The sequence below is a fragment of the Tarenaya hassleriana genome, unplaced genomic scaffold (assembly GCF_000463585.1).
Source record: "Tarenaya hassleriana unplaced genomic scaffold, ASM46358v1 Cleome237, whole genome shotgun sequence".
Classification (NCBI taxonomy): domain Eukaryota; kingdom Viridiplantae; phylum Streptophyta; class Magnoliopsida; order Brassicales; family Cleomaceae; genus Tarenaya; species Tarenaya hassleriana.
The window spans coordinates 77,622-98,806 of record NW_010965677.1 but is presented as its reverse complement, the minus strand read 5'-3'; the positions used below and the strand labels follow the sequence as shown (position 1 = coordinate 98,806).

Below are 21,185 nucleotides of genomic sequence, written 5' to 3'. Positions count from 1 at the left end.
AATGCCCCCCATCCCGAGCAGCTCAAACCACTTTTCAGCCCGTGGAAGAACGGGCCTGCGGGCGAGGTAATTCATGGCATTTCTCCATATAAAATGGTCTATTTTATGTATCATGGAGCTTTTCTTCCTATAAACTTGGTTTCCGAAAATTTTGCCCTAACTAATCCATGGGATCCATCATAAAAATCATGTCCTCCACTAGTTTTCACGCGTGATTCTAAAGGGTTGGATGATAGGCTTATGTAGTTATTGAAATCTATATATGATAAATCTTTCAAAAAAAAAATACTTGAACTGTGGAACTCCAAAACTTAGGCGGCTTACAAGAAGATAGTCTGTCTTTGAAACAGGTACGTGGACACTTTCAACCAAGGTCGGCCAAAGGCAGAAGCGAGCACCACCTTCAGGTCACCAGCCGTCAAACCTCCTCTGGCCTCAAACACAAATTTCTTCATCCCAACGACACCCATTTGTACCGAGGAACAGAATGCCCCATCCAGCCTCGACGAAAAAACTCCAGACAGTTACAACTCCTTCCAGACCACGGCTATGAAGCAATTCCCGAGCATGGACAACATTAGAGGCAGTCAACTGTCGGGTCATTCGAGAAAAACCGTTTCCTGGGGCGGAAGCTTTGATGTTATGGCTGGGTCAGGCCCAAGACCTCTTGGCGAAGTTCTCGGGCTTCCTCACTCTGCCTACATGCAAGGTCCCCTTACCAACAATGCCCTCGGAGACGAACTTCAGGAGGTTGAGCTCTGAAATGCGTAACAATTCTCGGAAGGAGGTGTAAATATTCAGCAACCGACCCTTCTTTCCTACGCAAAGGCGAAAGCTCTCTACAGAGATTCTCCCGGCAAATGAAACCAGATTTGTCCAGAAACCACCTCGGTGAGCTCTGCAACTCCGCGTGATTCTCAAAATTAGTTTTTAAAATCTTATTGTCAGTTCCACAGTTGAAGAGGAAATAGGGAATAGGGTTAGGCAACAAAGAAAACAAGTATACCCTTTGTGCAGTTCACATTTATTCATTATTTTCAAAGCCCAATAGTTACAAACAAAGAGCATGGTCCGAGGCTGAGATAAGAGCACAAAGAGGAGGATTGTGTGTGTGTGTGTGTGTGTATATATATACATTACTATCGGAGTCATCGAGGAAGATTGGAAAATAGGATTATAGTTATGTGAGAATTTAGGATACAGGGGCTTGTCCATGTATTTTGACTATAATATTATTGTGATGGTGATCAATTATATTTCAGTTACGCGTTGTCTCAATACTTTGGCGTTACATGCTCATCTCCTTGTCTGTACTTTGGCCATAAATAATGTGAATGAACCAATAATCAGTTACAAAACTTATATACATACAGATTACAGAGGAAATCCACCAACGCAATCTCTCCTCCTAAAACGATTTGGTGAAGCCGGAGTTGACAAGAGAAGGCTCCCCCAACCAAGCCTCTTTCTCAATCATCACCTGAAGATGCGACGTCACCTTCACCATCGACACCCAAACAAACGGAGCACAGCAGAAGGCGTACCCGAAAACCGCTAACGCCCTCACCACCCCGTCCGGATACCACGGCAACCCCATCATCACCAGCGCTCCTATTATCCCTAGCCATGGCGTTAGGACAGCCACCACCGGCAGCAAGAGCGCGTTTATCGCTATGGAAGACAGAGCCAGTGATCCGATCAGGTACAGTGACCAGCCCATGAGAGGGTGGACCGTCTGAGGGATGGTGAGGAATGGCAAAACGTACGCGGCTAGGATGGAAATGACGGCGACCATCTTGAACGAGATTTGGAGGGCGAAGAGGTTACGGTCTGAACGTCTATGGCAGAGCTTGGAGAAGGTGGGTCGGGCGAGGCGTGTGACCACGATTATCCCCACGTAGAACGCTGCTTGGATTATGACGAGTGGCATCTCTGCTGCATAGCTTGAGTCGAGAGTAAAACAATGGAGTCAGTACAGATTGAATCTTCCTTCTGCTAAAGTTTCCATCTTTGGTGGATTTTCGGGAGATAAAAGGATGGAGCTTTACGTACCCGAGAGTCCAGTAGCGTTGATGGTGCCAAGACAGGCCTAGGGGAAGAACAGGCCACGACCACCAGTACCATGGCTTCAACCAAACAGCTCCAGGAAACGTTATCACACTGTTCGGCCCACATGGTATGTTCCACCTCAATCTAAGATCTGAAACGAAGGAAGAAAAAGGAATCAACAAAGGGGCATTATAGTATAAATGTTAAAGAATAGTAGTAATATGTATGTATGTATGTATGTATATATATATACTCACAGTAGTAAGAAGCATCCATCTGGTAGCCCAATGGAAGTCTGAAATGGCCATTGAGAAGATCAGAAGAATTGCTGGGAGGATGAAACAAAGGCTGATTGAGCAGATCGGAGAAGTAACTGACGAGAAAGCCTTGGTCGGCGCCATCTGGGTTTAGCCTTCCGAGCTCGAGCTCATGAATCATGTCCCTGAAGACATCCAAGGAAGGCTCCAAGACGAAGAGACCGGTGTGGAATATGCACGGGTTTATGAACACCGCACAGAACTGGCCGCACTGAAAGAGCTCGTCCGTGTTCTGGAGGAAGAGGTTGTCGGCGTCGAGCATCACGACTCGGTCGTAATCAGACAGAGCCCACGCGTACAGCTTGTTCAGTGTCAGCTTGAATCTCCTGTTGAAGTTTCTCTGCCCCTTGTACGGGTTCTCCACGTTCTCCACTCTCACCACCTTCGCCCCGTCTTCCTCTTCCCTGTCAAATCATCATTACCGCGTCAAACAAAAAATTTATATATACACATTACATGTAACCACTGTATATAATTGTTGGGTCAATGCAAATTAATTGCATGGAAATTGGGAATCTTATTTATGTTTCATTTTATTAAGTTTCCATGTTTTCTGCCAACTATACACACCCTCGTATTCGTGGGAAAAAAATATTATGATTTTCTCCAAATCTTTTGCTTTGCATTAACAAAATATCAATTTCACATTCGGAAAAAAAATATCAATTTCACATTCGAAAAAAAAAAAGTTATTGCATGCATCGTAATGATTCAAAATGTAAACTATTTAAAAAAAAATCAAAATTCACGAGTTTCGACTCGAGATGAAATTACTAATTATATTATTGGCCTGTGTAATTGTGAGATGATCGAGATAATGCATTAAACAGACCCCAGCATGTGTGTGGCTGTCGGGAAAACTTCCCGAAACGGCAGCGTTTCCGCCGTCGGCGATGAAAAAAAAAAGGGAAGGAGAAGAGGGAGTGGCTTACATGGAACGAACCCAGCGGAGAGGGACGTCGAGGGAGGCGATGACGACGAGATCAGCGTCCACGTGGAGGGATCGGAGGGATCTGATGAGGACACGTGTCGCCACGTAGAACTCGTAGTCCCTCGGCGTTCCCATGTACATCATCGTCGCGTACGCGTTCCGATGCTCCGGCCGCCGCGTCCTGAGACCGCGCTCCCTCACCGCCGCCCACTGCGTTTGCGTTTCCCCAAACGCCGTCGTCGTAATGCACATCAGAAGAGCCCACCACCACAGCACTGCTCTCATAAGATCCATGTATATGATTTAATCTCTGTATACACTTATATAAGCTTTACATGTACATATATACACTCGCGCATATATAGTGCCATGAGAGAGAGAGAGAGAGAGAGAGAGAGAGAAGGTTCTGGGAAGGCTTAAAGGGCAAATTGCTGAGCGCCTAATTACATAGCTTTTGTTAGGTGCTTGCTTTTAAATTAATCTCTCGCTTGCTTTTATTTATTTATTTATTTTATTTTATTTTTACGGCAACGCCTATATTATGAAATTATAGATCATATTTTTTTTTATGTAATCCATGCATGCAATAAAGGCTGATCCTTTGCAGATTGAAACATAAAAGCCAATATATTAATTTCAGATTAATATAATGTTTCGTGAAATGGGTGAATTAATTTCTATTTCTTTTATTATGGGAATGATTCATATTTCTTTTATTCTATTTTATTTTAATATCTTTATTTATGGGGAAGTGGCTTTATTATCATAAGCAAAACGCATGAGGGAGGGCTCAATCTCATTAATTATTACCCCAACAAAAAAAGAACAAGTAACGGTGTTGTAAGCTCAAAATCAGGAACTAGTCAATGGAGGAGGACCATGTGATCTCTTATTGCCTCTTTCTTCTTTCCCCGTTTACTTGTTTATTTCTTAATTTATCTACAAATATGATAAGTTGATTATATATTATTTTAATATATAAATTGATTTTATATATATATATATATAAGTAGAAAGGGAATCTGACTGTTATTATTATGTGTAAGTAGAAAAGGAATTCGAATTTATGAAAATGGAAAACGCCTATGAATAAAAAAAAAAGGCAGAAGAGGAAGGGATCTTTTGGGATGAAAGAAAGAGTCTCCAACCATACCATACACAACACGGATGACAGTGGACTCCGGCTGTCTTTTCCAAGCCCAGCCATCAACCACGACTTCCCCAAAACGACACCGTATCTTCCACGGTTGACTCGTGCTGAATATATATAATCCTTATTTTTTTATATAAATCATGTGCCCTCTGTCACAATAAATATATATATAATAACCATTTTTACGTTTTTTTATCTATCAAATTGTGCAACTTGTATATTATAATGGGGAAACCCAGGTCAGTTGGAAGTATGGGTGGCGTTCATGGGAGTTCGATCCTTCATCGCCTCATTTTTTCTGACCTACTCGTGTGTCAATCTCTGGGCTGATTTATCTCCCATGTATATATTGCAGACTCATGTGTGTGGACTTAGGGTTTTCTCAGATCCACGACGAAAGTCCGGTCCGAAGGATTGTAGGACAGGGTTTCCGATGTTATAAAAAAAACACTTTGTATATTATAATGTAGTGCAAATGTTTGGTCGGCCCAATTTGCAAATGCTATGGGTATATTTTGTACGTGAAGTGTATAATAATTGCTTTTATACGGCAAGGAAATCATCAGCCCATAGGTATGGCCCAATGAGCCCAGCAGGCCATATTCCATATTAGACCCATCTTACTGCCACGTAAATGACAGAGATGGAAATTGAGGGGTAAAACGGAAATTAATTGAAACCAAGGTCCCATAAATGTAATATTATAAGAACAATGGGGTCAAAACGAAGAAAAGGTGGACTTGCGTTCAATCAAGTGTTCGCCGACGCCGACTATTGTAGTTGAAGGCGTCAAAACCCTACCGATTCTAATTCTCTCTCCTCCCCCTTCCTAAACCCTAATCGTTTCTCCCGGAATCTTAGCGACCGATCCGATTTCATGAAATGATGGGCGACGGAGCGGAAGCGGGGCCGCCGAACAGAGAACTCTATGCGCTTCTCAACTTGTCGCCGGAGGCTTCGGACGAAGAAATCAGAAAATCGTATCGTCAATGGGCTCAAGTGTATCACCCCGACAAATACCAGTCTCCTCAGGTTGTGTATGTTCGCTCGAATTTCACAGTTTATCGTTTTGGTCGAACTTATCCGTTCTTCGTAAAAATTCTGAAATGATGTGAAATTTGTTTCCGATTCGCCGCAGTCTTCTTTGCCATTATGTTTTCTGAAGCTAATTGTCTTCTGGTATTGGTTTAGATTTAGTTTTATGGAGAATCAGATGCATTTTTATGGAACTTTTGTCCAGAAGCTTTCCGTGTTGATCAGTATTTGGTCAGGAAAACCATAGTTGAATGGTCCATTTTTCTGGTTAATTTCATGTTTCACATCAGATGAAGGAGATTGCTACGGAGAACTTTCAGCGTATTTGTGAAGCATATGAGATATTGTCTGACGAAACTAAGAGGATGATATATGACATATATGGCATGGAAGGGTTGAATTCAGGATTGGAGCTTGGCCCAAAGCTCAGCAAGCTCGATGAGGTCAAAGAAGAACTTGAAAGGATTAAAAGGAGGAACGAAGAAGCTAAAAGGATGGCACATTTTCTACCAACTGGCACAATACTCTTCAATTTGTCTCTACCACATTTTCGGGATGGTGATGGCATCATGAGAGGGTACTTCCCAACATTTATCTGTCTCAATGGTTCTAGAGGAAAATTGTTCCTGTTTTTGTTTCCTCTTTACGTAGTTGTGAGGTGTCATTACCTTGTGCCGGTATGGTTCTTAGAAAACTTTTGGTTATTACACTTTAGAGACGCAGACAGGCTAGAAAATTTGTGAAATGAGGTTCTTGAGAAATGATAGGAGTTTCGTCTTTGTTTATTTATGTTTTACTCATTTGCCTTTATACTTGGGTCTGCAATTTTCAGAATGGTTATGGCTAGTCAAGTTCAGTCACAGTTATCAAAGAATGATGCCTTTGCTATTGGTGGAAATCTGGCAGCCAATGAGAAATCTGGGGGTGGAGTTGCGTCAGTAATGCTGAGACATCAAATATCTCCAGTTTCGTCCATAGAATTCATCGCTTCAGCAGGCTTGCGATCACTTATTGGGGTACATACAACACGGTAGGCTCATGAAATTTTAAATTTAATTGATTGATCGATGTGTGTGTGTATGTGCTTTAATGACTCGTCTCGGGTTTCCTGTTGGGGCAGTCAGTTATCCATACATTCAACTGCCAGTATTGGTATTTCAAAGTCTTTCCATGATGGTTCCATAAATCTTACCAACACGTGGACTCGCCAGCTTTCCGAAACATCAAACGGAAACGTATGTTCTTTTTGTTTTGGTTTTGGTCTTGGTTTAATCTCAGCAAAGGAAGAAAACCCACTTACATCGATTTTCGGAACGTTCTCCTGTCCAGATTGAGCTAGCATTGGGTGAAGAACCGGCTATTACAGTTGGATGGAAAAAGAAAGACGAGAATGCAGCTGCGGTTGGTGAATTGAAGGTATATCTACCATGCGATGGGCTCATTTGAACAGCCTTCTTCGAAATTGAGTTTTCCTTGTTGCAGCTACGCCATCTATCTTACATATTAAGCTGTGCATGCTTTTCCAGATTGAGGCAGGTGGACTTGGGGCATCAGCACGTTATACGCGTAATCTTTCTTCAAAATCTCATGGCCGGTTGGTGGGGAGAATTGGAACGTACGTGTGATGGATATGCAATGCTATAGAATGGAAAATTTTAACCGAGAAACGATATTTGCAAGATCATAGAATATTTATGTAATGTCTTGGAATGTGTTGCATGGCAGTGTTCTATTCTGACTTCGGATTTTTTTTCTTCCAGAAATGCCCTTGAGATTGAAGTTGGTGGAGGAAGGAAAATTTCCGAGTTCAGTACTGTCAGAATGATGTACACAATAGGAATTAAGGTATACTATTTTCTGAGACTCTTTTAGCACTCTTATCCGTGCCATCTGCTTATCTCCGCCATTTTTGTTTGCTGCAGGGTATTTTTTGGAAACTTGAGTTACACCGTGGCGGTCAGAAACTGATAGTTCCTGTAAGCAACCTAATTTCTTTTACTAATGTTCTCATGATTCATCAATCCTGTTATCTTTTTAACCTTACCAGTGGATTTGCATGTCTGCATTTTCATTTGAAGATGACTTTTCGTTACTTGCATGTTTTTCCCCATCTTGGGACCTTAACATATCCATGATGGTGATTATAACTGGCAGATCTTGCTTTCCACACATTTAAATCCCATATTCGCAACAGGAGCATTCGCAATTCCGACGTCTTTTTACTTTTTATTAAAGGTGAGTGGTCGATCCGGAAATCATCCTGCTTCCTTCTGTCATTATGGTGTTTGGTTGTTAAATTAATTTCACTGTATGGCACAGAAATTCGTTGTGAAACCTTATTTGCTTAAAAGAGAAAAGCAGAAAGCCTTGGAGAACATGGAAAATACTTCTGCTCAGGTGAGATTTTGTGTTTCTACTATATCCTTGGAGTGTTGGTGTGTTTACTTGTGGCGTCATACATTTGGGCGCTCTATATTATTGTGGAATCTTAATCTTTAGGTTAGGGAAGCGAGGGCAGCAGCTGAGAAAGCACAGCAGTTGCTACAAAATGTGGCGAACAGGAAAAGAGCCCGGCAGATGGAGATGGATGGGCTTGTTGTTACAAAAGCATTGTATGGAGAAGGCAAAGCCATTGACATAAGAGGTGGGAACGACGAATTAGCTTCGCGAGTTATTGATGTAACGGTGCCGCTGAATTTTCTGGTGAGCGATTCTGGACAGCTCAAGGTACTCTCTTTTTTCTCTTTCAATGCACTTTTGAAGGCTTGTATCTGTTGTGTGAAAATGCATCTGGTTAGAACAAATGGTCTGTGTGCGCAGCTTCACGAGGGAGTGAAGAAATCTGGGATAATGGGATTTTGCGATCCTTGTCCGGGAGAGCCTAAGCAGTTAAACGTTGAATACACATTCCACAGTCACAGATTCGAGGTACCTTTGCTATTTATAGATAATAACATGAATAGTCTTTTGGCATCTGCATTTAAAACTTCAACCTTTGGGGGATGAGAGATGATCATATGACATATCCACGCCTTCAAAAGTGCATCATATATCATATGGGATAAAAACGACATGCATGGAGGAATGTCAGAAGAGTTGGGTGAGCATCCTAGCGTATTATTATAGAGAGAAAGGAAGATTAATTGTTATTATTACTATTATTTGGAACAACAGGTGGTTGTGGATGATTATGAAGAGCTTCTAATCCCTCAAGAAACCCACAGGATATGAAAGCACAAGTTTGCCCCTGTAAGGCCTTTTTTTAGCTTTAATTACCTACGAATAATAATATATCCATCCATCATAAATCATTTTTTGTTTTTCGCATCCGAGCAATTTTCTCGGGAGAAATGTTGTAATTTTGAATTTTGCAAGGCACAAAGTAAACACTCCAATGGTTTAATTAGTGGGGGTGTCGAGTAAAATAACTTTTACACACACACACAACCCAAAGGGATTAATTTTCTAAAATATTACTTTGTTATTCAGCTAATTTTCATAACCACAGGATTCTAAAGCTGTTTTGCTTCTTTTTTGTAAATTAAAGTCAATCTTATTGTTGGTGACTCTTGTGAAATTTTGAATGTGTCGGTTATCCTGAATGTTTTCGAAATAATTATCTGGATACAGGAGATAATTAAATATAATAATAATAAAAAAGAAAAGAATGTACCAACAAAAGGCCCAACTATGGGCCTTGTGGGCTTTTAATCTTAAACCCGATTAACGCTTTTATTAATTGGGCCGAACAAACTTTCCAGCCCATGATCCGTTCAAGAAAAAATAAAAAACCTATAACATTTTCACACTCGCACATATGGCGCGTGAACGACACCGCCCAGAAATCCCCGGACTATATAGTCCAGTGGTTTCGCCCATTTTTCGTGAAATCAGGAGATGGAGCGCGTGAGACAAAACAGAACTTCTCATAATTAACTAAAAGCGGTTTTTACGTTTCTCTTCCCATCCAGAAATTATCGTTTTCCTCTAAATTTAACGGAAAATTTGCAATATTAGTAGGATAAGTTTATAAATAAACTTTATGTGCCTTCCATTTTACAATGTTTACTATCATTATACTATCAATTATGATTAATTTCTTAGAAAAGAAGAGTTGGTCGGGCCGAAGTCCAATATATTCTACTACTCCCTTCGTTTTAAAGTATTTGTTGTTTTAAGTTATTTTACATGTTTCAAAATATTTGTCATTTTATATTTTCAAAATATTTTTTTTACCATAATTTTTAATTTTATCCCTATCAAATTCTAATTTTTTTAATAATAACATTATTTTTATTATCAATAAAAATATTAAATAAGGGTTTATATGACTTTTTCTCTTTTTTTTTTTAAATGAGAAATAACTTATAATTACAAATATTGTAAAACGGGGTGAGTAATAATTATGAATTTTAGATATTATATTATTCTTGTAATTTTCTAAAATAATACATCGTTATTTAGCTAATAATGATAATTACTAGATTCTATAAGTGTTTTGCATTCTTTTTGTGAACTAAAATCTGCTATTTGATCTGTTAATTTTTTTTTTGTTGGTGTCTCATGTGAATGCGTTGACGGAGGCATCCGGAATATTTATAATTAAAAAGAGACATTCGGAATGTTTTCGAAATAATTAACTGGATACAGGAGATAATTAATTATAATAACAAAAAAACAAAGAAAAGAATATGCAAACAAAAGGGCCCAACTATGGGCCTTGTGGGCTTTTAATCTTAAACTCGTATAAGGCCTTTATTAAGGAGTCCGAACAGAGACTTCCAGCCCATGATCCGTTTAGAAAAAATCAAACCCATAAATTTTCACACGCGCACATATGGCGCGTGAACGACACCGCCCACAAATCCCCGGACTACAGTCCAGCGGTTTTGCCCAATTTTCGACAAATGCAGAAACGGAGCGCGTGAGAATAAAACGGAACTTCTCATAATTAATTTAAAACTCCGTATAAATATTGTTTGAACAAATTTAAAGCACAATCACACGAAAAAAAACATGATAACCATTAGATTAATAATTTTATTCCAATTTTCAAATTAAATATTTACTTATTTAAAAAATATATGAATTATAATGATATAAAACAAATTAATGTATTCAATTTTTGACATATTTCAAATTCGGCATAAACCGTATCTATCACCGTTAAATTTGCCATGAGTCCATGACACATGAACAAATAAGAAAAATAATATTAAAAAATAAGATAATATAAAAAAATAAAAATACACATACAAATACGAATATACATACATAATACATATATATGGATGCATACACATATATATACGTATATACGTACATACGTACATACATACGCATCACATATATATACATGTATATATACACATATATATATACACATGTATATAAAAATGTACGTATGTATATGTATGATATGTAAATGTATATATAAACAAATACAAACACGGGGCATATATATATATATAAACACTGGGCATGTCGAGTGAGTTCATATGTAAAATTACAATATCGGTATTAGTTATATAAACATTGGACATATGTTTCTAATAAATCGAATTTAGCAATGACAAGAACTTATAGAACATGCAAGCATTCTAAAAAGAACAAAGTTTCTACTAAAAAAAAATATGGTGACAATCAAAATTGTAATAAATAAACACAGGCCTCAAAAGAGTAAACCGAACCTGGAACAAGCTCTCGAACAGACAGCCGATTCTCGGCATCGGAGCAGGCGACAGGGCGGAGAAATGGCCAGGTTTTGTCCAAATAAAAAACAAAGCACAACAAATGGATTGAAACATCATAAGAACAAAGAAAGAGATATCACGAGAAGGAGTGTCTGAAAATGAGCTCACCGCTCGATGTTGGATCCATCGACGCTTCAATTACAGCGAAAGAGCATCCCGCAGTAACCGTGACAGGCTCTGCCAGAAGTTTCACTCCTTGCTTCCAATACCTTTTATCTGAATTCAGGACGTTAAAAAGTCTTAAAACAGTTTTATGCTCTCTAACATTCAGTATTGCATCGATTGAAACATGGGCTAACTCCCAAAAATTGCCGCTTGACACCAATCATTGGGCAATGGGTATTTCATCCGAGCCTTTGATGATGCAGGATACTTGTTTACTAAACACTATCATCAAAATTAAGATCACTTCTCAACGAGTCATACCTGGTCCTGTTGACACCACGACTGAATTTTCTTCATCCATAACCCAATCCATCCACAACGCAAATCCATGGCACACACCAGATTTGGTGAAGTCGATCTGCGGGAAAGGAACCAGAGAGCATTATTATTCATTGAAAGCTCACGGTGATGATATACATCGTGGTTCCCCTAGCTAACATACCTGGACCTTCCCGGTGCATGTACTTGTGATGGGCTTCGAGAAATCGAGTTCCATGATTGTGAACTCCTCGCTAAGTTGCTGGAAATTGTCCAACACAAAGGAATGACTTTTATATTTGCGAGCAAGAAGCAGATAGGATTCCATGTCAACCAAGTCATAGGACTAGCAAATGTCTCATGCATTTGTAATTTGCAAGTTTCCTTTACCCAACAAACTGGTTCCATCCACAGTTTTGGCAAATGATTAGAGTTTCTCATCGGAATGCTGCTCTGTATATATATCAAATTGAACTTTTTGCTTACCTTAGTGTCTCCACATTGCCAGATGAAGAAGGGTAAATAAGGCCCCTCTTTGCCATAAGGTAGGTCACCACATGCTCCTAAGGTTTTGTTCACAACAGCATGGTCAAAGCCTTCTACATCGTTAAGGCAGCATCGGCTCTTCCAAAGATGCTGCATGATAGATCAATTCATGAACACAGGCTCAGACTCCAGTCAGAACTTGTAAAATAAAACACTATACTTACAGGAAGAAACATGGCACAGGCTCTCAAAACTCCTTTGTTTGGCACTATCACAGCGTCTTTAGACAGAAGATAATCTAGCCTAGTTCTGTCTTTCCTGAAACCATACAGGAAAAGGAATTGAGCTATATATCAATATTTAAAGGATTGCCGCCAATAAACATACACAGCATATTGAGGAAATCATCTATACAAGAGTAGCATATACCAGAATCTGAGATTCTGCCATGGAAGCACACCTTCAAGTGCGGAGTAATAGGGCTCTCCAACCAGGAGGTCAACCTGGAAGAGGCATATGCTACCAGATATCAACAAACACATCAGAACATTTTGGAATTCCAGCAAAGCAGCGTAAGGATAAAAATGAAGGGGCATGTGCTACCGAAGCGCTCAACAACTACCCAAGGCAATTATTAAGCTTAAAAATGATTATGAGCGAGGCTGCATAAAATTTACCTTGTTTTCGTGTGTCTGAGTCAGTTTTGCCTTTGTGACATATTCAAATCGATCTTTTGAGAAACCATTTGAATCAGCAACAGCTTCCAAGTATCTTACGACATTTTCTTTGAAACCCGGAGATAACGATATTACATGTGAATTGCCACAGATATGCAAGGCAGTGAGGGGTAAGAACAGACTATCATCAACAGCGAGACATAGCGGATGAGCCTTTCCTTGCAACTGGAAGAAAAATGTAAACAATAAATGAAAAGCTGCACCAAACCACAGGATGGAAGCAACAAAATTACCAAAAGGAATTTAGTAAAGCACATGGTCTCAAACGTTGAAAGCCTAAATTCAAGCAATTATCACAAGCTTAGCCAGGTTAAGAGAAAAATTTTAGTCATGAGGGGTAGAGATAGAACCTACAGCTTTTATCATGGCCTCAAACATTGAAAGCCTAAATTCATTGTCTCCATATACTGCAATCCTTTCAGGTGGTAAAGTGAGCTGCAGGTCTCTAGCATTCGATGTAGAACAAGGAATCTCGTTTGATAATCTTTGGGTCTTCTTCAGATAGTACAAGATGTTAGTACAAGTGTGAGCAGCTTGCAAAACAACCTTTTCCCCTTTGGATACAGAAACACCTGCTCCAGGAGTAAACCAAACACACTGTTTCCAGTGGTCACACCAGTCCCTAACGCCTGTACAATAATAAAACCAAGTTCATTTGTGGGGAACTCCAACTTGGATGAAATTGAAGCGACACAGCAAACGATGCAAGGGACAAAAAGGGATTCGTCTCTAAGCATATGGCTTCATAAGAACTGACACAAAGACAAAGTACATACTTTCCATGGAAAGGTTTGATCCACCAGTATCAGTATTTGAATCTACCCATCTAGGAGCAGTAGAGTAAAAGATTGTCCCTTCGCTGTCAAGTTGTAGCACCCACCTAAATCACAAGTAGAAGATTCCACAAATCATATCGAAAAATATTTTCAGGTCCTGTGATGTGGCGTGGGTGATGAAGTGCCTTTAGATTGAGATTGAGATGATATAGTAAAAAGAAAAATCTTTATAGTTGTGCCTTCTTGTGTTTCACGTGGAAGTTCATTAGCATAACAAACGAAGATGCGGTTGAAACATCTACAATGGAAGAAAGGGTAAATAAGGGAAAAAAAGACACAAGGCATAGAAGAACATATTACCACGAAATTATTGCATGAATCCTACCCTCACTAATCGCTTTTACATGCACCTCAAGCTCGCCATGACTTGCTGGCCGTTTCCAAAAGTCAAATTCAAATATTTTGATGGGTTCTGACAACTGGGTAAATATGAGATTGAGTAGAAACTGAAGTATATGCATATCAAAGCTTAATAGAGAGAAATTGTAATATCATTTCATTACCAGTTTGACCTCCTTCTCCATCGCATTAACATGCATGGCGTATTGTTGTGACTTAGGGCGTAATAGATTTTCTAAGCCAGTAGGAACTAGATGAACACCATCTGATGTCTTAGCCTCGCTATTACAAAGATCGTGCATGTTGCATAAGAATGTGCTCTCTACAAGCTTGAAACGAAAATGGAAAGAAAAAAAGCAACAATTAGAGACTAACACCAAAATATGCAGACTTTCACATGCATTGATACTTAGCGTTCAAGTGAAGTATATCATGATAAATCAGTAACAGACCTGGCAAAATGTAGAAGCTCGGTATGGCACTGTTTTTGGATTATCCACCAACAGCATGTCATGTGCATGTTGTAGAGTTGGTATGAGACCTTCACCCAGTAATTCCGAATCCAATATTTCGCTTACCTACCAGGAGACATTAATGAATATCAGCAAACAAATCTTGGCATCACACAACAGAATCAAAAAGCAGCACAATCCTTTACTTCATATCTTTTCCATGACAACCAAATCAAGATATATATTTGTTCTCTATGTGACATTCCATTCTACCATACCCTAATTACAGGATTTCGGCTTTCCCAATTCAGTGCCTCAAAACTCAAAAACCAACAATTGAAAATGGCCACAATCTGTGAATGCTTATTCTAAATCCAAGAGAAGCTATACTCACAAGAACGTCAGCTCGAGAAGCAATGTCTGTGCCAACTTTCAGTTCATCGGATCGCTTGTTGATAATGTTAATGTCCTTCCCCATACCGTTCATGTGCACAACCTTCCGCATGAGTTTCACCATTGGAAGATAAGATTCGCATGCTGTTACCATACAATTCGAATCAACAGGGTATTCTTCTCCCAGTGTCGTCATTCTTCTCGCAGCCATCATTGACAGCAACCCAGTTCCAGCACTATGTGCGCAAATTCCAAATTCCATCGTGACGACATTAATAGAAGGAACAACCAAAGCCGATTTCAACTTCGATTCAATATTGAGAGAAAAGCGATGAATTCGAACGAAAGAAACCACTGAATTTCATGAAATGAAAAACGTAAGGAGTACCCGATATCGAGAACGTGGCACGGTCTGGTGATGGTTTTCTCAATGGCCAAGCGGAAAGCTCTGTTGCGGGGAGAATCGTTGAGCATGTCCAGATACGATGTCGTGTCGAGGAGGCCGTCCGTCGAAGTATCCGGAAGTTCGGCATCATCGTTGTCTTCGATGACTACCCACTCGGAGGTGCAGCTGAGCGGATCGTGTTTGAGTTGGAAGACTCGCTGAATCGATTCGGAGTTCATGGCTCGAGTCAGTGAGGTGGACCGGAGTGAGAGAAAGGAAACGAGGGTTTTGGGACTGAGAGACACGGGCGGCATAGCCGGGCGGAGGTTGTAGTCGCGACGTATAAGAGATTTTGAACGTTCGATTGTCAATATTACGAGATTGGCCCTCGACTTCACATTTTTCTCATTAGAACCCCTATCTTTCTCATCTCTCTGGCAACGAAATACATATTTTGAAAATTGCAGGTTCAACCTAATCTAGAGTTAATCGAATATATCGAGATGGTTCGTTGGAATCACCAAATGTGGACCTGAAAGAAATTAAAATACACTCCACAAACGATATTAAAAAATAGATTAATTTACATGTTATATTTTAGATTATTATTTCAGTATATCTAGGATTTAGTTTTGAATAATTATTAAGAATATCTATAATGATACAAAAACGCTATTTAATTTGAAGAATTAGTAATTTCGATTGACGTGAATTAATTAATCATCATCTAATAATTATACAAATTTATATGTTTAATAATATATTTTGATACTAAAATGAGTGAGAACCCACAAATTTAAAAAGAAAAAAAAAAAGAAAGGGACTACGCGGTCTTCACGCGCTTAAAAGCCCATTTTTTTCGGAAACAGCGAAAACCCTCGAATTCGATGGGTTATATAATCCAGGGAAAACGCGAGAGTAAGATCCACGCGCCTATGCTGCGAGTGGAATAAGTTTTATTCATTGTTAAACATAATCGCGTGAGCCCAATTCTTCTCGTCAGCCCAGTCCCTCGCAACTTCAATGGGCCTATTCCCCTTTATAAATTGAGCCCATCACTTCCGAAAACCGAAAACAAATATTTTTTTATGAGAAATATTTTCAACTTCAATATACTAGATATAGTAAGAAAGGATAAAAAGTCGTAGGATAGATAACCATGGATAACTGACTAACTAGACAACTCTAAAGATGTTTCAGTTCAGACAGTTGGAAGGCGAGAGAAGACTTCAAAGTCCAGAAACATAACAAGGAGCACATTCAGACACAAAGATGATGATTGATTGATTGATCTAAACGGGAGGGATGATGAGGCGAAGGACACCGTTCTTGGCAATGGTCTTGATGCGACGGCTGGGGATGTCAGCAAGGGAGGAGAGCATGGCGACGTTAGAGCCGTAGGATCGGCCATGGGAGTCGAATCCGACGGCAGGGGATTGGCCGATGACCATAACCCGACCACATTCGACCAAAACCTTGAACCTCTCCTTGGGGACGCCAGGCATGTCTACCCTTACGTACATTCCCCCGTTCTGTAGCTGCTTCCACTCGTAAGCCATCTCCGGCCCTTCCACTACACACGGGTGCGGCGCTAATTCCCGACCCGTTAATCTCGGGTCTGTCCAATAATAAACACCAAACACACATTTTTTTTAACCGTACTTAAGTGCAAATTAATGTGGGTTTCAAGGATAAATAGTTAGGACAAACATTTTCTTGAGTGTGCTTAAGACATAAGCTTAAAGAGGGGGGGTTGCTGTAATTACCAAAAGGATCGGTGCAAACGCGAGCTGCCACGCCGAAATTGAAAAAGACAGAGAGGTGAGTCGTCATGTTCAAGTTTTCATGTCATGCAGGCCTTTATGATATATCAATAGTACGAGAGAACCATGGGCAATGATATTGATACCGTGTGGGCGACTCGCAATATCTGCTCAAAATAAAACCAAAATGGAAAAAAAAAAGAACAATTAGAGACGGAACTTAATCAAGTTTCATGTTTATGTTAAGAACTATAAGTTACCAAAACATGAAAACACACGATTCAACAAATGGTGTTCAAACCCATTGTTTTAACCTTTTTGTCGCATCACTTTCATAGTCGTTTCTGTGGTTAAAAAACTACGACATATTCACATCTTATCAGTCAGTCAGTGAAAAAAAATCATGCCTTTAAGATAAAAGAGAAACCTTTACAAATATGAGTGAGTTTTTTTTTTGGAGGCAGATCAGATTCTAGGGAGAAGGAAATGTAGGAGGAGAACGAACCGAGGCAGGAAGGGCGGGAAGCGTTGATCTTGGTCTTGGAGAGGAGAAGCCTGAGGACGCCGTCAAGCATGTCGAAGCAAAATCTGGAGATAAAGCAGCAGTCGCAGACGAGTCCAGTGGAAGTGGAATACCTCCTCGGGGACAAGTCGTGTTTGTGCTCCTTGGGGGCCAGCGCCTCGATCGCCAGCGTCTTCTTCGATCCGTCCAGTTTTACGCTCACGCCGTTTCTCGGGACGCCTGGCAGGTCGATCCTCACGAACAGGTCGTCGTTCTCCATTATCTTGAATTCCGTGAACCCTTTTGGTCCGCTCATCTGAAACTGGTTGTTCGTCGCGTAATACCCTTCTGCTCATCAAAAGGTACACCAAAAACGGATGGAAAAGGGGACGAGAAACACAAGGAACCCGGAAGAAGGCATATATAGTTTTCCATAGCGTAAACCCATCAGCTCAAGATGTAAACCATAACGGACAAAAGAGTAAAAGAAAAAGGCAGAACAGCAACCCAGATGGATGAGAGATTTGAAGAAGTCATATATAGAACTGATGAGCGAGATACATATATGAAATAGAGAGTTAGGGTTTATGGCTCGGATGATACCGCGAGATTGAGGGACGGAGCAGATGGGGACGACCGGCATGATTAAGCGATTGAAGGTTTTGTAAGATTGTAGAGGTTTTCGTCTCTCTCTCTCTCTCTCTCTCTCTCTCTCTCTCTCTCTCTATGTGTATTTTAGGAGTTTTGAGGTTTGTGAGGAAGAAGAGGTATGGGGAGCGTCTGAGGGGGGAAGGACGAAATTTGAAGAGGGAGGTGTCAGGTGAAAACGACAAACGATGTGGACGCGTGTCTCTTTTGTATTGGCGATCCTTCCCTGCGTCTGTGTTGATTAATAAATTGTATTAAACTTGATACATACCAATTGATAGCCATTTATCTGTTTTTTGTATGATTTTTGGAGCAATTATTCCAATTACATTGGACGGTATCTATATGGGCAGAGGCTTGCGTTGCATGCATGGCAATACGTCGTTAGAGCTGAAGTGTTTAAAAGATGCACATATACATACATAGTTATAGGTGAAATAAGGAAGGAACTGGCACATGTCAACATTCAACACAATTTAAATTCCACAAAGGCATATCTTATAAAATATTGTACCCTTTGCGTCCGATGGGCAAATACCATATAACCCATATCCACGATATGTTAGTCCCATATGTGGGCCTCTTTCTAGCCCAATTTATACATTGGACCATATAATATTCTAAGCCCAATGGAGCACCATACTACGTATTGGACCCAGCATCTGCTTTATTTACACGTAAACGAGGGCTCAATATTTGTGAAATCAGTTGGAAAAAAATATATATTTGTGAGATTCGGATGCCAGTTGTCAAACTTTGAGTAGAGTACAAGTTTAGGCCTTTTGGACTCTGCCAAAAATATTTTGGGGTGCGTGAAATGAGAGGGTTATTTTTTTTTATAATTATCTAACTACAAAAAGTAAATATTATATGGAAGGGATATAATTTCCCAGAGACACGTCGCTTTTGGGGTTTGGATTGGATATGCATCGTATTATCACTTAATCAGATCGGACAAAACAGATGTGGAACTCTGATTGTACGGACAATGTCGTGTGTGTTTGGAGATATTTCCTCATAAATGATAATTGAACCGCCACCTTTCTTTAATGAATTGCATCCGATAATGTTACATGCATGCATGCGTGAATGTGTATAATTATTAATTAGCGATTATTAAAATTTTTGCAAGTAGAAAAAAAAACGTGGAAAATCTAGAAGCACACGTGTGGAAGACAGCTAGCGACTCCTAGTCGACTCGAAAACTAGTAACAAAAAAAGTAGGACAATGCTTTCTGACGTCAGCATCCGTGGCTGCTTGTTTTGTCGTTTTGTTCGCCACGTGGCATTGCCACTCTTATCCCTTTCGGCCGAGAAAAAAAAACGTTGTTGTGGAGTCAATCAGTTGTATTAATCATTTGATGCTTAGATTTAAAAAAACTTTTTAAATACAAAAACAGTCGCTCTGATCCCATCGACATTTGATCATATGCTCATTTATTTCTCCATCGCACGGATTTATTGACAAACTCTTTGGACTTTACACATTGGCATTGGCTTTCCCTCTCTGTACACGCACGAAATTATTGTGTTTATTTATCTCAGAAATAACGCCACGTCATCAGCCATGCTTCAAGCTTTCCCAAAGAGAGTTGCACTCCCTCTTGGCGAACCCGACCCTCCTCTTGCTCAGATCATAAACCACCTCGAACCCTTGTTGCTGGTAGTTTCCCAACGTCGCTCCGGGCCCACCTCTCAGCTCCGATTCATCCCCACCGTTCATCAGCATCAGGCATCCCACTTTCCTCTTCTCCCCACCGTCCATGAATTCGTAGAAGTAGTTCCTCCTAGGCAGCGCCACACTCGATCCCTTCCCGGCGAAGTGCAGCACGATCGCCGGAACACTTCCTGTGCTGTTGTAATAGTAGCATGGTCCCATGCCCGTCCCCGATTCCACCCGTTCCGCTCGCTCGTTCATCCCTCCCACCCGGCTGTCGAATTCCGACACCACCTCGTTGTACAGCCCCGCCGGAAGCATCGTGAACGTCGTCCCCGAGTCCACGACCACCCCTCCTCCGCCGATCCTGTCCACCCTCCTGAGAATCTCCGGTGTCGGAATTTTCCTTTTTCCGACAGAGATTCCCTCGAGAGCCACGGAGTAGAAGTAGGGGTGTTTCGGGTTGTTCAGCATCTGGGTATAGACGAACTCGGTTTTCTCCTCCGTGGGTCCGAACCGTTTCTCCTTCTCATCGACGGAGCGGCCGAGGATGAGCGGACTCGGGCGGCGGACTCTTTCCGAGTCGAACGAGTGAGGTACCAGACAGTAAGAGAAGCTGTTACCGAGCTGGGGAGAGTAGGTGGCGAGCTGAGCCGGAACAGAGAGCCGACCGCGGCCGAAACCGGCGACGCCGATGGGCTCGGCGAGGGTGGTGTGAGCGCAGCCGAAGGTGAAATTACGAACGGAGAAGGATTTGAAAGACAGACTGTCGGGGAAAGAGGCGCAATCGCCGGTCTCGATAGAGTCGAGGGGACAGCGAGAGATGGCGCAGAGGTCGGAGGAGGAGGAGGATGAGTGGGCGGCGGAGCATGACGGCGAGGAGCAGGAGACGGCGGCGGATGAGGAGGAGAGAGAAGCTGGAGGGGAAGGGGAAGTGGGCTTGGATTCGCAGAGGATGCAGGTGAAGGGCTTGCAGGGGAACCAGACGAGGTCGCTGCCTGTGTCGAGGTAGAGGGAGACGGAGGAGGAGCCGACGGAGAGGGAGAGAAGGTAGTCGCTGCCGGAGGAGAGAGGAAGAGGGAATTGCCGGTGGCGGTGGTGATGGCGGCGGAAGCGGGCGGAGGAGCGGTGGGAGGCGGATTTCAGGAGGTGGAGAGGAGAGGAGTGATGGGCGTTCGAGAGGGAGTGAGAGAGTGGGAGAAGAAGAGGAGGTGGTGATGAAGGGGTTGACAAGTGGAAGTAACATTGGAGTATGAGATAGAGGAGGAAGAAGAAGCTCGAAGAAGCTTTCATGGCGGATGATATCGAATCTTCTTTTATGTGAGA

The 21,185-nt window shown here is 41.1% G+C and overlaps 6 protein-coding genes across 6 annotated transcripts in view; 2 read left to right on the top strand and 4 right to left on the bottom strand.

Moving 5' to 3' along the window:
• Positions 1 to 1,278, top strand: part of LOC104815509 (protein transport protein SEC16B homolog) — a 7,920-nt gene extending 6,642 nt beyond the window's left edge. Inside the window, exons 14-15 of the mRNA XM_010543922.1 lie at positions 6 to 66; positions 351 to 1,278. Of these exons, the coding sequence (XP_010542224.1) occupies positions 6 to 66; positions 351 to 762 (473 nt within the window). The 3' untranslated portion in view covers positions 763 to 1,278. The remainder of the gene's footprint in view (positions 1 to 5; positions 67 to 350) is intronic.
• Positions 1,279 to 1,373: 95 nt separating this feature from the next.
• On the bottom strand, positions 1,374 to 3,722 carry LOC104815495 (putative glucuronosyltransferase PGSIP8). The gene is made up of 4 exons (XM_010543905.2): positions 3,299 to 3,722; positions 2,307 to 2,770; positions 2,053 to 2,200; positions 1,374 to 1,943 (listed from the first exon to the last, which is right to left on the bottom strand). Exons 1-4 carry the CDS (start codon positions 3,589 to 3,591, stop codon positions 1,409 to 1,411), a joined length of 1,440 nt encoding a protein of 479 aa, XP_010542207.1. The 5' UTR covers positions 3,592 to 3,722; the 3' UTR covers positions 1,374 to 1,408.
• Positions 3,723 to 5,214: 1,492 nt separating this feature from the next.
• Positions 5,215 to 8,973, top strand: LOC104815494 (chaperone protein dnaJ 13). The gene is made up of 13 exons (XM_010543904.2): positions 5,215 to 5,482; positions 5,776 to 6,062; positions 6,318 to 6,515; positions 6,606 to 6,720; positions 6,815 to 6,901; positions 7,012 to 7,100; positions 7,246 to 7,330; positions 7,408 to 7,461; positions 7,640 to 7,720; positions 7,805 to 7,882; positions 7,985 to 8,212; positions 8,306 to 8,413; positions 8,660 to 8,973. Exons 1-13 carry the CDS (start codon positions 5,333 to 5,335, stop codon positions 8,714 to 8,716), a joined length of 1,617 nt encoding a protein of 538 aa, XP_010542206.1. The 5' UTR covers positions 5,215 to 5,332; the 3' UTR covers positions 8,717 to 8,973.
• A 2,003-nt stretch (positions 8,974 to 10,976) lies between these two features.
• On the bottom strand, positions 10,977 to 15,596 carry LOC104815493 (protein arginine N-methyltransferase 1.6). The gene is made up of 14 exons (XM_010543903.2): positions 15,293 to 15,596; positions 14,906 to 15,140; positions 14,512 to 14,637; positions 14,224 to 14,388; positions 14,021 to 14,139; positions 13,661 to 13,764; positions 13,239 to 13,513; positions 12,825 to 13,049; positions 12,577 to 12,650; positions 12,372 to 12,465; positions 12,148 to 12,297; positions 11,846 to 11,923; positions 11,665 to 11,761; positions 10,977 to 11,454 (listed from the first exon to the last, which is right to left on the bottom strand). Exons 1-14 carry the CDS (start codon positions 15,526 to 15,528, stop codon positions 11,315 to 11,317), a joined length of 2,118 nt encoding a protein of 705 aa, XP_010542205.1. The 5' UTR covers positions 15,529 to 15,596; the 3' UTR covers positions 10,977 to 11,314.
• Positions 15,597 to 16,441: 845 nt separating this feature from the next.
• LOC104815492 (putative 57 kDa heat shock protein) lies at positions 16,442 to 18,304 on the bottom strand. Its single transcript, XM_010543901.1, has 5 exons — positions 18,158 to 18,304; positions 17,558 to 17,902; positions 17,199 to 17,219; positions 17,056 to 17,079; positions 16,442 to 16,907 (listed from the first exon to the last, which is right to left on the bottom strand). The coding sequence occupies exons 1-5, from the start codon at positions 18,195 to 18,197 to the stop codon at positions 16,582 to 16,584; spliced, it is 756 nt and encodes a 251-aa protein (XP_010542203.1). The 5' UTR covers positions 18,198 to 18,304; the 3' UTR covers positions 16,442 to 16,581.
• A 1,243-nt stretch (positions 18,305 to 19,547) lies between these two features.
• On the bottom strand, positions 19,548 to 21,178 carry LOC104815491 (probable aspartyl protease At4g16563). Its single transcript, XM_010543900.1, has one exon. The coding sequence runs from the start codon at positions 21,150 to 21,152 to the stop codon at positions 19,764 to 19,766; it is 1,389 nt and encodes a 462-aa protein (XP_010542202.1). The 5' UTR covers positions 21,153 to 21,178; the 3' UTR covers positions 19,548 to 19,763.
• Between the last annotated feature and the right edge of the window lie 7 nt (positions 21,179 to 21,185).

What these genes read in the sequence shown, in the direction of transcription:
- LOC104815495 (XM_010543905.2), bottom strand. Translation starts at nt 3,591, where the DNA reads ATGGATCTTATGAGAGCAGTGCTGTGGTGGTGGGCTCTTCTGATGTGC. An exon ending in CTCCGCTGGGTTCGTTCCAT is followed by an intron (nt 2,771 to 3,298) that starts GTAAGCCACTCC and finishes ATGATTTGACAG; the next exon opens with GGAAGAGGAAGACGGGGCGA. An exon ending in CAACGCTACTGGACTCTCGG is followed by an intron (nt 1,944 to 2,052) that starts GTACGTAAAGCT and finishes TCTCGACTCAAG; the next exon opens with CTATGCAGCAGAGATGCCAC.
- LOC104815494 (XM_010543904.2), top strand. Translation starts at nt 5,333, where the DNA reads ATGATGGGCGACGGAGCGGAAGCGGGGCCGCCGAACAGAGAACTCTAT. An exon ending in TTGGTGGGGAGAATTGGAAC is followed by an intron (nt 7,101 to 7,245) that starts GTACGTGTGATG and finishes TTTTTCTTCCAG; the next exon opens with AAATGCCCTTGAGATTGAAG. An exon ending in GTCAGAAACTGATAGTTCCT is followed by an intron (nt 7,462 to 7,639) that starts GTAAGCAACCTA and finishes TATAACTGGCAG; the next exon opens with ATCTTGCTTTCCACACATTT.
- LOC104815493 (XM_010543903.2), bottom strand. Translation starts at nt 15,528, where the DNA reads ATGAACTCCGAATCGATTCAGCGAGTCTTCCAACTCAAACACGATCCG. An exon ending in TGCCACGTTCTCGATATCGG is followed by an intron (nt 15,141 to 15,292) that starts GTACTCCTTACG and finishes TTGCGCACATAG; the next exon opens with TGCTGGAACTGGGTTGCTGT. An exon ending in CTTCTCGAGCTGACGTTCTT is followed by an intron (nt 14,638 to 14,905) that starts GTGAGTATAGCT and finishes GTCTCCTGGTAG; the next exon opens with GTAAGCGAAATATTGGATTC.
- LOC104815492 (XM_010543901.1), bottom strand. Translation starts at nt 18,197, where the DNA reads ATGCCGGTCGTCCCCATCTGCTCCGTCCCTCAATCTCGCG. An exon ending in TTCCCGCCCTTCCTGCCTCG is followed by an intron (nt 17,220 to 17,557) that starts GTTCGTTCTCCT and finishes TATTTTGAGCAG; the next exon opens with ATATTGCGAGTCGCCCACAC. An exon ending in CGTTTGCACCGATCCTTTTG is followed by an intron (nt 16,908 to 17,055) that starts GTAATTACAGCA and finishes ATTATTGGACAG; the next exon opens with ACCCGAGATTAACGGGTCGG.
- LOC104815491 (XM_010543900.1), bottom strand. Translation starts at nt 21,152, where the DNA reads ATGAAAGCTTCTTCGAGCTTCTTCTTCCTCCTCTATCTCATACTCCAA.